We start from the raw sequence: 16,931 nt of genomic DNA, 5'->3' as shown, positions 1-16,931 counted from the left end.
TGTGAGCAGATGTAGGTTTATTATTTGCACAGATGGCAGCTTCCTGAACCCTCACCCCAAACACCAGCCCCCAAACAAGGTCCCGGAGTTCTGGCAGCCAAAGGCTTATCCCCAGGCCTGAGCCAGACCAAAATCCCTGAACCACGACCTCAGAGCCGAGGCCTGGAGCCTGTCAGCCCTGAGCAGTGCCCCCAGCCCACCCCCACCCCCCAATTCCCTAGGAGTCCTGAAAAGCCCCCACACAGACAGCGAGCCCCTGGATGATGGGAAAACCCACGGGCTCCTCTCTGCAGAAACGCAGTCCAAGGTTCCAACCTCAAGGCCCCAGTGGTGCTTGAAACAGCAAGTGTGAAGCCAGAGGGAAGGTTCCAAAGTATTAAGGGAGGAAGGGAAAGCTGGCCCCATCAGAAGCAAACTTCAGGTCAAACAGCTGTCCTCAGGAGGACAAGTCACAATCCCCCAGCCCCCAAAGAGCAAAGAAACAAAGGTGGGAGGGCAGCTGCTCCTTCCAGCTCTGCTTGGATGCCATCACCTTGTCCTTCCCAGGCTCCGAGGGGCCTGGAAGACCCTCCCTCCATCCTCCCAGGGACAGAGGCACAGTCCTCAGCCTCCACCCACCCCCAGCAAGCACCGGGACACGGAGAACCAGTGTGGTACCAAACATCTGTAATGGGCTACATGCAAATACCATCTCTGCCAAGCAAGCCGAGGGGCTTATCACACAGACTGTGCCCAGTGGGAGCCCTGGACTTGCTCCTCCCTCCCTGGGACATGCCTGTTGACTGACAGCCTGTCTTCAGCACCTGCCTGAGAGTCCGCCCTAGTGACATCTGTCTGGGCTTCCGTGCTATGCTCCCCTAAGCCTCCAGTGGCTCCTGGGACGGGAAGCGAACAGACCAGTTCACAGGGCATTCTGGGAGCTTCATCTCACCGGCCCCAGGGCTCCTGCAGGACCCCTTCTCACCCTCGGCATCCTGGAAGCCCCACGTGCAACGCCAGCCTCAGGCTCAGGCACACTCAGAAACAGGGCCACCCTAACTGCCCTTAGCCCTTCTTCCCACCCCTCCCCCCTGGCCACCTGGTCAGTGGCTTCCCAGCCTAAGGCCCCAGTTCCTCACATCTCCCCCTCTTCTATTGGTCCAGAAGGGAAGCCGCCTGGACCGGTGGGAGGAGACAGGAGCACTGTATCCTGGGATATTCAAACTGAACATGTCCATTTCCTCTACTGTCATCCAGAATACCTGTAAGCAAGAGACAGAGTGTGGGCAGGTCCGGACTGCGACAGAAAGAGTCCGTGCGCTGTCTGAGCGCGTCTCCTTCGCTGCCCTCCTGCTCCAGGGATCTCCCCACTCCCTCTGCTTGCCTGGGAGGCCTCAGCCCAGCAGCCAGAGGTTAAAATAAAGCAAGGGAGGGTAGAAAGAAGGGGCTGGGGTTTAATATTAATATCCGGGCTTGGTGACTTCTCTTGAAACACATAAAAGCCCAGGGAGGGGTGACCTAGGGGTGAGGAGGGAGTGGATGAGGATGAGAGACAGAGTAGATCAGGGAGTCCAAGAGCCTAGGGCTCTGCCTCCAGGGCTTTCCCTGCCGCTGCGCAGAGTTTCCGGAGGGCGCCCAGCACATTCTGCTCCTCTGGGTACCACGTGCCATCAGGCATGAGTGCCATGGGACGCCTCCTTAAACGTCTGTGGTGGGGATGCCAGCTGGACCCCCGGCACCCAGGTCCAGAGTCCAGTCCTCCTCGGCCACCCTGCCTGGCACTGCAAAAAGATGGGTCCATGCGTCCTCAGCAGGAACTCCTGGCTCTACAAAGAGACAGCAAAAGGGTCAGGGGAGGGGAGGAAGCAGTGAGGAGGGAGGGAGGGTGGGCAGAGGCTGAGCCAGGCTGGAAGCAGGGTTCATACATCAGGCCTGATCTATTGTGGGGGAAGATCTTCCCCCCTCAACACACACCTGCCTCCCCTAGCCCCGCCAAGGCAGCCTTGCCCCTTGGCTCTGACTCAGTGGGATCAGAGACAGTTCCAGAGGCCTCCCCCAGCCCTCACAAGGCACCCGCTGGATGCCACCTCTGCCTGTTCGCAGGTGCTGTTCCCTGTGCCTGGTACGCTCTTCCCTTCCTTCCACTTCCCCACTGCCTCCTGGCTCACCTCTTTCCATCCTCCAGGTCGTGAAGTTGGCAGTCCCTGTCACAATCATTCCCCCATCCCCTACTAAACACAGACCCCGCCGAGCTCAGCGTCCACTCCCAGGGCAGCGTCTACCACACTAACACTGGTTATTTACCCGGTGACAGGACAAGGATTTCTTCTCCTTCTCCTCTGGGACTGAGTAGGCACTCCCAGCCCACACTAAGCTAGGATCAAGGAACTGGGGTCTTGGGAGGGCTGGGGCTGGGGCAAGAGGCAAAACTCTGCTAGCATCACCAAGCCCAGGATTACAGTGTGAAGGCTGGTTCTAGCAGAAGAAAAATTTTACTTACCTTGTAGATCTTCACCCTGAGACCAATGAGGGCCACTTTCCTTCAGCCCAGCCCACTTCCTTTTCACGGGACCCTACCCAACCCCTGAGCTCTAGAGAAAATCAATAGGAGGAACCAACTGACTGACAGCAGGGTCTCAGGAGAAGACTGAGGGAGGGGGTGGAGGGTGAGAGCAAGAGAGAAACGGAGGACAGAGAGAAGATGGGATCCAGCCATCCCAGGGGACCTCAGTGTAGACCTGCGGGGATCTGGGGGGAGGGAGTCAAGAACTATTTTGCCTGACCTTTGAAATGCAAGACTTTTACACAATGAGCCATAAGTCAAAGGTTTACTCTCATGTTCACACCATTTCTTAGGGCAGGAGGGAGTTCCTGCTGTATTCCTATATCCCAACAGAGCAGTTGCTCAGTAAATGGTGGTTAAATGAACGACTTGAGTTAGTGAATGAATGAATGAATGAATGAAGCCCCCAGTGCTCACCTGACAGAGATCAGGTGTCCTGCGACTGCTGAGCTAATGAAAGAGGTGTGTGTTTGTGTGTGTGTGTGTATGTGTGTTGGGGAGAGGATCTCTCAAATCCACACTCTGGGTCCCTGCCTCTGTTGGGGGATGGGCCTGAATTAACCACAGGACAGATACCCAGTAGGTACCAGGCCCTTCCTCCCATCACCCAGGGGCTCCCACCCCCTCCTCCCAGCCGCACCTGGTGGCCGAAGTCAGGTCAAGAGGTGAACGAAGAGGATGGCCAGGCCGATGTTAAGCAGTATCACCATGCAGATGAGGACAGTGTTGGGGACCTGGGAACAGTGGAGAGAGGCTGCCTGAGTCCCCAGGAGAGTACCCCCCACCCCCCTGCTTGCTCACTGCTGTGTTCAGCACCAGGGAAGATCATCAGAGCTCGCAGGATGCTTGGAAATAATTAACCAAATACTCAGGGTCCAGAGAGGGGCAAGAAGGTGTCCCCAAACACACTGTGGGCAGAGTTGGGCCTGGAACCCAAGAACATAGCCTTCCCCACTCGTAACTCCTCTGGGGCCGCACCAGTCCGTCCCTCAGAGCCTAGCTTCAGTGTCTGGCCCTGGAGTTCTAGCTCCCAGCCTCTCAGAACAATCCCCCCACTGCCCCTCCTCCACCCCCCCAGAAAGCCCTCCTAGACGTTGTAGCAGACGCCACAGGCGCCCAGCCTAGAACCTCTTACGGGCAGGTGCGCCCAGCTGCCCCCTCCCAGCTGCTTAGGATTTCTGGCCTTCTCCTTCTCCAAGGAATTGCCGCGACAGTGGGTACAAGGCCAGCCCCTAGCTCCAAGATGGGCGGCTCTGCTGTGTAACCGTGAATCAGGCTGCACTTGACTGAGTCCACATCCCTGCTGGGGTTCCGCCCCTGCCCTCTCCGGTGCCATCACCTCCTCCCCAGTCATCTCCCCGCGCCCGCATCCTCCTTCCAGCTCTCCCACCTCCGGGGAACCTGACCTTCGCCAACGGCCTCACCTCCTCCACCTCCACCTCGGCCGCCGCTGCGAGCGCTGCCTCCTTCCGAGCCTTCTTCTTGGCCCCGGCCTTGGTCAGCCCTCGGGCCTCTGTCTTGCGGGCTTTGGCCTTGGGCTCCGCCTTGGGTACGATGGGCTTGGGCTCCAGCTTGGCGGGGCTCTCGGGCGCGGGCTCGGGGCCCCGGGGCGGGGACGCCGTCCCGGGGGCGGCGGCCGGGGATGCGGGCGCGGAGTCGGCCGCGGGGCTCTCGGGCTCGGGCTCGTCCTCGAAGGGCGGCGGCGCGGGCGGCGCGGTGCGCACGGCGTAGCTGTGGTAGCCCTGGTACAGCGCCACCTCGGGCTCCCGCGACATCGCGGGCGGCGCCTGCAGCGCCTCGATGGCCATGTGCTCGCTGGCGGGGCGCGCCGGGCTGCGGCGGCCCGCGGCCTCGGACGGCGTGACCGGCCGGCTGCCCTCGCCGCCGGGCTCGCCGTTCCAGGCGCCCGGGCTCAGCAGGCCGTCCTTGGACTCCGTGGCCGGGCGAGGCCGCTTGGGCTGCGGGGGCGTCCCGGCCGGCGACGGGGGGCCACCCTCGGGGCCAGGAGTCTCGCGCTCGTGCAGCTCCGGGCTCTCGCGGGGCCGCTCCGGGAGGCCCGCGGCGCCAGGGGTCCTGTCGGGGGAATCCAGCAGGCTCTCCGAGTTCTCCAGGATCTCCTGGAGCAGCCGGCGCTTCTGATACTCTGGACCTGCCAGGGACCACACGAAGAAGTTGAATTCAAACCCCAGTCCCAGCACTGGGTGACCCTGGGCAAGCCGCTTAACCCCACTGAGTCTCATGTATGTACTCAGCCAGCACCGACCTACATCCACCAAGTGCTAAGCACTGTTCTAAGCCATTTCCAAACACTAACTCATTTAATCATTTTAATAACCTCATGCTGTCAAAGGTATTATTTAACCTCCAACGTACAGATGAAGAAAAGGAGGCCCAGAGGGGTGAAATCACTTGCCCAAAGTCACCGGGCTGACCAAGGGTAGAGCCAAGACTAGCACCCAGGCAGTTTGGCTCCAGAGTTTCTGCTCTTAACGATGACTCTGGTCTCTTTCCACTGCTTTACCTGAAGAATGGGCCTAATCATACCTATTTCATAAATACTCATAGAAGGATTAATCAGGTTTTTAAAAATGCATGGCTTGTTGAGCTTAGTGCCTTGCACCTCGTGACAGCTGTTGCTACAACCAACCACTCAAGGCGGAGGCAGCCTGCCAGTGTCACTCTTCCTGGGACCAGCAGGCGGCGCACTGTGACCAGAAGCAACTTCTCCCGGGCACAGATCTGTGTTCAGAGGTCTTCCATCCCCGTCTCCCTTTGGTCTCCCTGCCACAGCCTGAATGTTTAGAAAATACAAATCTAATCGTGTCACTCACTTTAAAATCCTTCAATTCAGAGAGAACCAATCTCCCATCCTGAGGGGCTCCTATTACTTTATCCAAGTGCAAAGTCTGTATCAGAGCTGGAGGTCCTCCTTACTCTGCAGCCTCATTTCCCAGGGAGAAGAGACAAGCTGGAGTAGCGGGGAGCCTCTGACACCCCGCCACAATCTCAGCATAAGTCCCCTTGTGTCACCCCATCCCGTGCCTGCACCACACCCCACAGCTTCTAGAACTTACAGGCATTTGTGAACCCACTTGAGCATCTCAGCTTTCCAGCAAGCAAAGAAAAAGTGTCCACCCCTGGGACCTCCCCCTACCCCACCCTGCCCATCCTCACCCTGGCTGGCCTTACCTGGCTGGTAGAAGTCCGGAGCCAACTCCCTGGCCAAAGTGCGGGCAATGTTGGACTCCTGGTTGGCAGCCAGGGCAGCCTGTTCTGCTGCCTCAGCTTTGGCCTTGGCGTGGCTTGTCCTAAGGAGACAACATGGCGGAGACTAAGGATCCCTCTGGAGAACCAGATCCCTGCCCTTCTTCCCCAACCCACACAGACACCCTGGACAGAACTTTCATTCACTTTATTGAGCCCTGTGGCCCAGATTGCTGTGCACTCCCCAGACCATTTCCTCTTCTGTCCGGCACACAGATGGACTACATTTCCCAGCCTCCCCTGCAGTTAGGTGCGCTCAGAGGCCCGGCCAATGCACTGTAGGAAGATGTGACTGTGCCACTTCCAGGCCTGGCCCATAACCTCCCCTGCAATCCTCTACGACCTCTCTTTTCCCCCTGTGGCTGGTAAAATGCAGAGGAGGCCAAGGCCGCAGGACAGGGTACTCAACCTCTTCTGTGTCACAGATATTGGCATCTGGTGACACCTATAGACACCTCAGAAAAACATTTTAAAATGCATAAATTATATAGGATTACAAAGGAACACAATTATATTGACATACTGTTACCAAAATATTTAAAGGAATAAATTTGTAATATAATAATGTGTACCCTTCTTTATATCCAGCAGGTTATTATTAACTACCATAATTTTAAAGTAAACATTAGCATAAAGGGTATTGTAAGGATACCTGCAACAACAGTAATGTAACACGAAAATAAATGTGATTTCTACTGGTGACAAAGTCACAGATACTGCTAACACTACCGTGATCTATTGCCTACTTCCATAACTGAAGAAAATGTTAAATTTCAGTGAGACGTTAGAGAGAAATGGAGGACAGAAAGAAGAGGATCGGGCCATCCCAGGTGACCCCAGTCTAGACCTGAGGTCTAGAACATAAAGATGTGGTTTTTCCCATCTGTTGCAGACACTTTTGGTGCCCTGCCCAGATCTCTTCGCTGGGCAAATGCACCTACTCCTAGCAGCTGAATTGGCTGCTAATGGCACGTTGCTGTCCCAGAGAATTGCAACCAATTGCCACCTTGCTCCAGAGGTCAACGCTCCCTTCCCAACCCAGGCAGCCCACAAGCAATGACTAATGACACCCATCAGCCCCCTCTTGCACCACATGAGGAACCAGCGCTGAGGTACAAGTGAGGCTTCCGAGCCCCTGTGGGATCAGGCTGAAGCAGGACTCCAGGTAAGACCACGTCCTTGCTTGGCTCCTTCCCTGTCCTACCCTGCATCTCTCACCACTCCCCCACCTCTCCTGAGAGCACTCTCTCCATAAATCATCTGGAAGAGAATCCTCATCTCAGACTCAGCTTCTAGGGAATCTAACCTAAGGCAGCATTCATGTGCACGGACTCCCTGAATTCTGTCCACAGAATCCCCTGTGGACCTCAGGTTAAGAAACGTAGTGGAAACAACTTGGGTCCACAAATGATTATAGCACAAAATCCCCCTCCCACAGTTCCACGTTGGGATGAGGAACATTTAAGCATTAAGGTTAAACATTAAACAAACTCTAAATGTATATTGCATTAAGCACCTGAAATTTGGGAGATGTTTGCTGCAGCTCTTAATCTATCCTAACTCGTAGCAGCACCTGCTAAAATATTAACAGCCCCATTTACCAATGGGCATTGTTCTAAAGGAATTACGTTCTAAAGGAATGATGAAGATTATCTCATGTAATCATCATGGTGCCTTAGGAATCTGGTGCTGTTACTATTTTCCCTAGTTTACAGAAAAGGAAACTGAGGCACGGGCAGGGTAGGTGACTTGCCCAAGGTCACAGAGTCATTAAGCGTGGGAGCTGGGATTTTTGAAGCCAGGCAAGATGTTTCCAGAGTCTGCACTGCTCTGGAGCACGTGCCAGGAGCTGAGGACAGAAATTCCTGTAGACAAGCCCAGTCCCTGCCCGCACTGTCACGTGAGGGAGACAGGCTGGGAGAAAACAACCAAAACTATTTAATAAAATGTAACTAAATAAACATTGCAATTGTGAGAAGTGCCGTAAAGGAAGAGTACAGAACACAATGAAAGTGCACAACAGGAAGGCTTGATATAGATCAGCAGTGGAGGTGGGGGATCAGGGAAAGTTGAAGATAAGACATTTAAGGTGAGACCTGAAACTGACACATCAGTTGGCCCACCAGAGGTGAGGTGGGGACAGTGAGCCAGGTAGAGGGGAAAGCATGTGCAAAGGCCCCGAGAGAGGTAAGAGCTTTGAGTCTTTGGGAAACTGAAAGGTCAAATCAGTGTCCACATGTGCAGATGATTAAGTTCTGCGTGGAGTTGATCTGTGTGTGTCTCTCACATGGAACTGGGAGATAAACTTTATTAAGAGAGATAAGATTAAGCTCCTCCACGTGCCAGGCCCTTTACCTACATTTTCCCTTACAATCCTCAAAAGTGCCTGGGAGGTAGTTTTTACTGTCCCTACTTCACCAGTGGGGAAACTGAGTCTCAGGCAAGTGTCTTACTCAAGGATGCAAAGTAACAGTTGACACTTACAAAGCACTGACTACATGCCAAGGGCTTTATAGAGATTAACTCATTTAATTTCCCCAATAACTCTATGTGACAGATATTATCACTGTCAGCCCTCTTTACAGAGGAGAAATCCAGGGCACAAGACGGTTTTAAGGATTCAGTCCAAACTTACACAGCCAGCAAATGATGGCAAGGTTTCAAACCAAGGCATTCTGGGATCTAGAGTCTATGCCCTAAATCACAGGCTCTCTCTTCGGTCATTAATGAGTAGTGGAATTCAAACCCAGAACTGACTGATCCCTAAGCCCCTGCCCTCTCCACTGCCACAATAATGTTTACTGAACAAAGAGTATTTTACTGAATGAAAGAATACATAAATGAATGCACATGTGCACATGTAAACATACGAGGTAGCACAAAAAATAGTTAAGAGTGTGGATTCTTAACTCAGCAGCCCTGGATTCCAATCTTGGTTCTGCCAAGGCGGGGCTAGGGTGAGTGAGTGAGGCAGTCACCTCAGGCACAACATTTAGGAGGGATACCAAAAAACTCACTAATCCAGATAAATAATATTTTAATTCAGTATTTTTAAAAGTCAAAATTAAGGCAAAAGTTATCCTTGATGAACAAGCTATGAACGAGATTTAAATAAAGTCCAGATCAGACTCTGCACTTGTATGACTCGCCTCACTCACCTCCCCCTAGTCCCAACCCCACTGGGACTCTAGGACCTTGGGTGAGTGGTTTTGCCTCTCTGTGCCTCAATTTCTACATCTGTAGGATAAGAATTCTCCCACCCTGGAGCTGCTGTGAAAACCATTGAGAGGCAACATATGAAAGTGTTTAGCCCAGGATGGGGCTGAGTGATGATGGTGGTGGTGGTGGTGATGGTGATGATGGTAGTGGTGGTGGTGGAGGAGGGGGAGGAGAAAAAGAAGGAGGAGAAAGAAGGTGACAATTGTGACATCAAAACCAAGTGTGGTCCATGCATATCCCCGGGCTCAGATTTGCCTGTACATGGATATGTGTGATTCAAAGATCTAAATTTTCAAAGACACTTCCCTGGAAACCTGAAACCCCAGGTTGGGGGAGGAGGGAAAGGGCTGGCAAAACTTCAAACTAAGAAAATGTTCTTTTTTGGTAATGTGAGCTGGAGGAGGCTTGTTTCCGTGCCCTGGGAAGCCGTGTTGTGGGACACTTCAGGCCAGAATGGCAGCCTCCACACAGAGCCCTGGAAGATTCTGGAGGATCAACTGTGGACCCTGCAGGGCAGCCAGCCCCAGGGTCAGCAGGAAGTAGCCACGCAGCCCAAGGTAATGAGGGCTGCTGGGTTCAAAGGAAGCACATGTCTCTAACCGCATCCATCAGTCTGGCCAACTGAATACCTTATCAGCGTCCCCCTAAAATGCCTCTGACTTCAGGAATGGCTCCCTGGCTCCCCAGCCTTTAAGCCAGGAATCCCAGTGTCTCCCACCCCCTCCTTCCTCTTCTTTCAATATTCAGAGACATCCACCACCAACTCTTGTCTCTCCTGCTCCCCCTACAGATCTTGAATCTGCCCCTTCTCCATCTTTGCATCACTCCTCCTGCAAGGACCCCCACTCCCAGCTATAGCCTCCCTGCTTCCAGGCTCTCTCGCAACAACCGATTACATGCACCTTGCTTAACCCATACATCCAAAGTCCTCACCTCTTGCTGAAAATCTTTGCAAGGCTGCCTGTCGTGCTGAAAACAAACTCCAAACTACTCAGCAAGGCCTTCAAGGCTCTCCAGATTCTCAGCCCGAGCAGACTTGATGGGGTATATCTGGCAGCTCACTGAGTGAAGGGCAGGCCAAACTGCTGCTGTCCGGGGGCTCTCTTTAGTCCAGCGGCACTCATGAGGTGGTCCATGAAACCCCCCCAGCCCCCTCATTATCTGGGAGCTTCTTGAAAATGCAAATTTGGGGGCTCCACCCCAGACCTACTGAATCAGAATTTCTCGGAAGGAGCCCAGGAATCTGTGTTTTATAAGCCCTCCAGATGCTTCCACTGCTCAGTAAAATTTGAGACGCATGGACTGGACAGATAGAAAATCCAGCTCCTTCTTGGGCAGTTCCCAGCTTGCTCAACCCCCCCTCCCTCCTCAGGAGCCTTGAGTGTTTCTCTTCAAGCACCAGGATCCCTCCCTGAATCTAGATCCTGCCAGGGGAAGGCAGGGATCATTTCTTTTTCTCGGACCACTTTCATGTCTCTTGGGGAGGGTCTCCTAGGATGGCTCTGCCCCTACTGGGGCGGCGGGTGGTGGGGGTGGGGGGAGGAGGGAACAGTAACTGGGGCAGGGGGTGGGGCAGGGATCAGTCACCCTTCTTGATTTCATCAGATTTTCTTTCGTCAGCAGGGTTAAAAATAAGGCTGGTGGTAGTTCAGGGATGGGGCAGAGTGATAACCCAATGGAAGAACTTCTGAGAGCACCCACCCCCAGCCCAGCCTCCTTCCCCATCCTAGACCCCTAAACGCTCAGCTATAGCTGGCTTTCTTGCCCAGGTGTCTCCACCAAGCACCGATGGCTTCATTGGGCCAAAGAGGGACACACACTGACACAGCCCTGATTCCTCTGCTCTGGCTGTCCCCCCATCTGGAATGTTCTTTTCCCTCCTTCCACCTCCAAGTCTTAAAGGGCCAGCTCAAGACCCACTTCTACAAATGGATTCATTCATTTAATACAACTTAATGGAGTGTCTGCTACATGCTCAGCACTACGCTGGGCACTGTGGCTACAACAGCAAACCAAGTACCCACAAATCCCTTGGCGAGCTTACAGTCTATTGCAGGGGGGCCGACAAATTACGGCAACAGGCCAAATCCAGCCCGCTGCCTGTGACATGTCAAATCACACCTTCTGACACGTGAATATTCAAATTTGTGTCCATATCAATAAATTTGGGTCCATATAAAGTTTTATGGAAAAAGAGCTATACCCATTTGTTTACTTTGTCTACAGTTAAGTATTTGCTACAGAGACTGGCCCGCAAAGCCAAAATATATTTACTGTCTGGGCCTTTATGGAAAAGCCTGCCAACCCCTGTTCTAATGCATTCACTCAATAATGGTCACTTTTGATAATATTATTGATAATATTAATCTGTTATGCATTGAGCACTTTGTGCCCAGCTCTGTGCTATGATCACCTTTATATATATGACTTCAGAGAAGTGGAGTCATTTTCCCAGGGTCACACAGCTACAAAGTGCATCTGCCCAAGCTCTTACCCATTACATGAAGTCGCTGCCTCCCTGGTACTAACTGGGCCAGGTGCTCCGTGGGCTGGAACCAGGGACAGGGATAAATGAGACCCAGCAGCCACCTGAGTCGCACACAGGCTGATGCAGCTCTGCCCATCAATCATGCAACATCTCTGAAAATCAGCAGACGGACAGGGGCGCAGAATGAAGCCTCTGAACTACAGGATGGCGTGGTGAAGAGGCGGCAGCCCTGGCTGTGTTGTCTGGGTGCGGGGCCTGGCTCTGCTCCTTATACCCTCGGGCAAATCTGAGCCCGCAGGCTCCCCATCTGTAAAATGGGGATAGTAACAGCACTGACCTTGGAGACAGGTTATGAGGAGTAAATGACTGAACAGTCGTATGGCCCTTAGAATAACAGCCAAGACACAGGAAGTGCTACATAGATGCTAGTTAATAAAATAAGTAAGAAGCAGGGTTTTTTTTTTTAAAGACTGAAACAAAAATCCTGCATGTACTTGATGCCACTGATTTGTTCACTTAAAAATTTTTTTAAAAATCCTTCAGAACAAGAAGTCCGTGGCAGATTTGGAGGACAGAAGCAGCTAATCAGAGCCCCAGCTCCAGGCCCCTGCCAGCTTCTCTGGAGGCTGCAGAGGTGGCTGATAAGCGCAGTACCAAGCATCTTCCTGAGGTGGGGGGTGCTTCAGATGCCATTGCCTGGCGGTCTCCCCAAATAGCTGCTCGCCCCCAGCTCTGGCTGGCCACAGCCGTTTCTCCCCAGGAACAATCATGGTCAGAGTAAACTCAAGGAGGAACCCCAGCTGGGGTGTCCAGCCACCTGGCCCAGATAGCTCCCTGGGAGAAAGCTCCTCTGCCCCGAACAAGGATGCAGACAAGTCCAATCTTGCCTGCACTGCATTCATTTGGCAAACGTGTGTTAAGCCCTGCTGAGAAGGCCCTCACCAGAGGGGTTAAGGGCACCAGCTCAAGTCCATCACATTCTGGGTATCTGACCTTTGCTCTCTGGCCTCAGCTTCCTCAACTGTGAAATGGGATTAATAATATTTACCTCCCCAAATTACTGGGAGTCTGAAATGAGATCACACAAAAGTGCTTGGCATAAACTATGCACTTAACAAAGATTAGTGAGCTCTCATTATTATTACAGTTTTTGTTACTATTATAACAATGCTTAGCAGCAACTCCCTTCCAAAATTCTATAGACTGCCAACAAATTGGGATTTTAACATGCACTCTTTTAGAAGGGTATGTCGCGTAAACACTGTTTCAAGGTTCACCCACGTGACAGCATGTATCAGCACTTAATTCCTTTCTGTTGCCAAATAATGGTCCATTGTGTGGCTAAACCATAGCTTATCTGTTCATCAGTTGATGGACATTTGGGTTGTTTCCACGTTTTGGTTCCTATAAATAATGCTGCTGTGGACATTTGTGTGCAAGTTCTCGAGTGGATGTATGTTTTCATTTCTCGTGGATATACACCTAGGAGCAGAACTGCTGGGTCATGTGGTAACTCTTTAACCTTCTGAGGAATTGGCAGACTCGTTCTGAAGTGGCTGCACCATTTAACATCTTCCAGTAACACTTGAAGTTTCCAATTTTCTATCTCCTTGTCAACACTGATTATTATCCACCTTTTGTACTGTAGTCACATTAGTGGTTTGAGAAGCACATTTCATTGTGGTTTTGATTTGCCTTCCCCTGATGGCGAATGATGTTCAGCATGTTTTTATGTGCTTAATGACCTCTAGAAAATATAAAGTATAAAATAATATGGCTTCATCATCAAAAATGCTGAAAAATAAGCAAATTTTTTTTGAAAAAAGAAAAAAATTGCTGTAATATTTTGGTATTTTAAGGCAGTAGGGGCAGTTTTTTGGTTGTGGGTGACTTACATAAATTCCCTGTGCTGTGATTTTTCCATCTATAAAATGGGGATGTGGACAGCCCCAGACTGTCCACAGAGTTGTTGGGATTACAGAGTGAATTACCGTACATAAAGCATTTAGGACAGGACCTGGCACATAGAAAGCTCTATGCAAATGTTTGAAAATTTTAGAAAGTAGATTTTTTTTCAGTTGAAGTGGAGGGCATGAGTTCTCAGTCTGGGGGGCTATGCCACCCCCTCAGGCCCTAGGTATAACCTCTCCACCTTGGAAGCCCAGCCTGAGACCTCCAGGCCACGGAGGTGACCTCGTCTGGATCATGTTTTACAGAGAACTCTCTCCCTTTCTTGAAAAGGAGCTGCCAGCCCAGCTGGGAAGTCTTCACCATATGAGAGTGGATATGAGACACCCCTTCCCCTCCAGCCTCTAAGCAGGAGGCAAAGTAATGAGTTGCTGTTTACTAAGTGCTAACTATGTGCCAGACACTTGACCTGTGTCGTCGGCTGAATAATGGCCCCAGAGATAGCCAGGTCCTAATCCCTGGGACCTGTGGAGGTTGCCATATATGGCCAAAGGGGCTCTGCAGACGTGACAATTAAAGGTCTTGAGATGCAGGGATTATCCTGGGTTACACAGGCAGGCCCTAAATGTGAGCACAAGTGTCTTTGTAAGAGGGAGGCAGGGGGAGATGTGACCACAGGGGAGCAGAAGATGATGTGATGATGGCAGGAGAGACGAGTGACGCCCTTTGGAGATGCAGAAAGGAGTGACACGCCAAGGAATGGGGGCGGCCACTAAGAAGCTGAAAAGTCAAGGATTCAGAATCTCCCGTCAGAGCCTCCGGAAGGAACCAGGCTGCCGACACCTTGACTTTAGCCCGCTGAGACTGAATTCAGACTTCTGACCTCCAGAACTGTTAGACAATCAACCTGTGTTGTTCTCAGCCCCCAAGTTTGTAGTAGTTTGTTACAGCAGCGACAGGGAACATCAACAACCTGCGTGATCCCAAGTCATCCTCCAAACAACCCACTTGACAGGAGACGAAATGAAGGCTCAGAAAAGTATTTGCCCACAGCTCCTAACTAGCAAAAGCCAGGGTGGCTGGAACACAATTCCAGGTCTGTCTGGCACTAGACCTTTGCTGATCCACACATCTGCTATGCTCCTCAGGGAGGCCAGAAGGGCCCGGCAGCCAAGACTGGCCACCAGCCAGCCTCTTCCCCTGGGGGTGTTACACGTCCCCAGCATTCATCCTGGGAGCCTGGGCTAGTGGTTACCAGCAGCAGTGCCCCCAACTTCCCCGAAGGAAAGCTGAGCCATCGGAACCTAGGAATTGCCTGTCTGACTACACATGACTGAGGTCTACCTGTACCTTGGCAACCAGTGACGCGACAGGGAGGGGGCCTCAGGCCTTGCTACCCCTCTCCACATAGGATGGGGCGCTGCAGTATAATCTGGAACCTAGCCATCAGCGGTGAAGCCCTTTCTGCATGAACTGGCGGCACAGGAAAACTTCCTTTTTAAAACGTCTATGCCAGACTTTACAGTCACATTTTATGAATTATGAAACCAGTAATATTAAAGCGACAGCACTGTGAACCCACTGTGCTAAAACAATAGCTATTTTCACTTTCAGCCTCCCTTTCTACTCTTTCCATGTGCACACATGTTTTTAACAGAGCTATGAACACAAGAATGGTTCAGTTTTGAGGTATAGTGTTTAACAGCATGGGATCCAAAGTCATGCTACACAGGTCTGCATCCCTGACTCAGGCATTAGCCACTGTAACCTGAGCAAGTCACTTAACCTCTCTCTGCATCCATTTCTTCTTCTGAAAAGTAAGTGTGGCCAGAAGCTCTTGGTATTCACACCCTTAAGTGATCCCCTCCCCTGGAGTATGGGCTGAACTCAGTGACAGGCTTCTAACAAAAAACATATGGCAACGGTGATGGGGTATCACTTCCATGACTAGTTTACAAAAGATTGTGCCTTTGCTCTTGCTAGCAGAGTCTCTCGCTGGCTTTGAGGAAGCCAGCTGCCATGCTGGAGGGGCTGACATGGCAAGGAAATGACCAAGGCGACCTCCAGCCAACATCAGTGAAGAGCTGAGGCCCTCAATCCAATGGCCGGCAAGGAACAACCATGTGCATGAATGTGGAGTGGATCCTTCCCCAGTGGAACCTTCAGATAGGACTGCAGCCCCACCCACACCTTGACTCATAGGAGACCCTGAGCCCTGTCCTGACTACCGATCCACAGAAACTGTGAGATAAGAAATGTGTGTTGTTTTGAGCTATTGTGTTTTGGGATAGTTTGTTATGCAGGGATAGACAACTGATATATTTGGGGTAATGATAATGCCTACCTCACAGGATGGTTGTGAAAATGAAAGGAGTTAATATACAGAAACGGCTTAGAACAGTGCCTTGCACAGAGTGTGCACTACAGAAGTGTTAGCTTTTACTATTGTACGTTTTTCACTTACATCATTTTTTGTATTTCTGAATATTTGTGTTTATCATTCATATTGCTTCATCTTTTTTTTTTTCTTTAGAAATTTAACATCTACATATTTTTGTGCCAGTGATTCCCCTTCTGGGACTCTGGCCAAACGATATACTCAAATTGTGCAAAATGACACACGTACAAAGGGTATTGATTGCAGTATTGTTTGTAATAGCAAAAGGCTGGAAATGAAGCCAAAGCAAGAAGTAGAGAACTGGTTGATGAAATTATGGGATAGCCATTTGAAGGACTATTAAGCAACCAACACCAAGAATGAGACTGAGCTTTCTGTACCGACACAGAGTGAATCCAGATAGGCTAAGACAGAGAGTAAGGTGTAAAATAATGTTTGTTGTATGCTAACACTCATGAAAACAAAGATGTTTGCTCCTATATATAGCTAATATTTCTGAAGGGATAGGTAAGAAACTGGTAATAGAGGTTGGTTACTGGGAAGGAAACGAGGTGGCCCGGGAGGAGTGGAAGGACACACACACACACACACACACACACACACACACACACACACACACTCATTTGAGCTGGTTTCCTTTCCAGCTTTCCTTTGGCCCATCTCCTCCCCTCGCCCCACCACTCCACTCTCCACCCTGCTCCACACCTGGGAGACTCTACACCCAACACCCACCCTGTCCTTGCTCTCTGGCTTCTTCCAGATGAGTTCAGTCAGTAGGGGGCGCCAGCCAGAGGCTAGAGGCTGGAGGAGGGGGCAGTCGGTATTAATTCCCTGGATACCTGCCTCCACAGCAGCGGCTCTCACCCATCACCTCTAGCAGTAACATCCTCTCCTCCCCTGGTTCCTTCAGACCCAGGTACCAGGAGCTTTCCTTGCTAGCCCCAGGTGCCTCACACTCCTTGCTAAATTTCTGCCTGCAGAGCACAAACTTCCAGTTATTAGATGAGTAAGTCCTGGGGACCTTATGTACAGCGTGGTGATTATAGTTAACAATAATGTATTATGTAAGTACTTGGAAGTTGCTAAGAGATTAGGCTTAAATCTTGTCACTA

General features: G+C 51.4%; 1 protein-coding gene across 1 annotated transcript in view; it reads right to left on the bottom strand.

The window, feature by feature from the left end:
* JPH2 (junctophilin 2) overlaps positions 1-16,931 on the bottom strand; it is a 57,362-nt gene continuing 40,431 nt past the window's right edge. The window contains exons 3-6 of the mRNA XM_064475659.1: positions 5,732-5,850; positions 3,967-4,691; positions 3,183-3,276; positions 1-1,805 (exon numbers count right to left, since the gene is read on the bottom strand). Of these exons, the coding sequence (XP_064331729.1) occupies positions 3,196-3,276; positions 3,967-4,691; positions 5,732-5,850 (925 nt within the window). The 3' untranslated portion in view covers positions 1-1,805; positions 3,183-3,195. The remainder of the gene's footprint in view (positions 1,806-3,182; positions 3,277-3,966; positions 4,692-5,731; positions 5,851-16,931) is intronic.

Source organism: Camelus dromedarius, chromosome 18, assembly GCF_036321535.1.
Source record: "Camelus dromedarius isolate mCamDro1 chromosome 18, mCamDro1.pat, whole genome shotgun sequence".
NCBI classification, from domain to species: domain Eukaryota; kingdom Metazoa; phylum Chordata; class Mammalia; order Artiodactyla; family Camelidae; genus Camelus; species Camelus dromedarius.
Note: the sequence above shows the minus strand (reverse complement) of the source record. Positions and strands in the feature narration are given on the sequence as shown.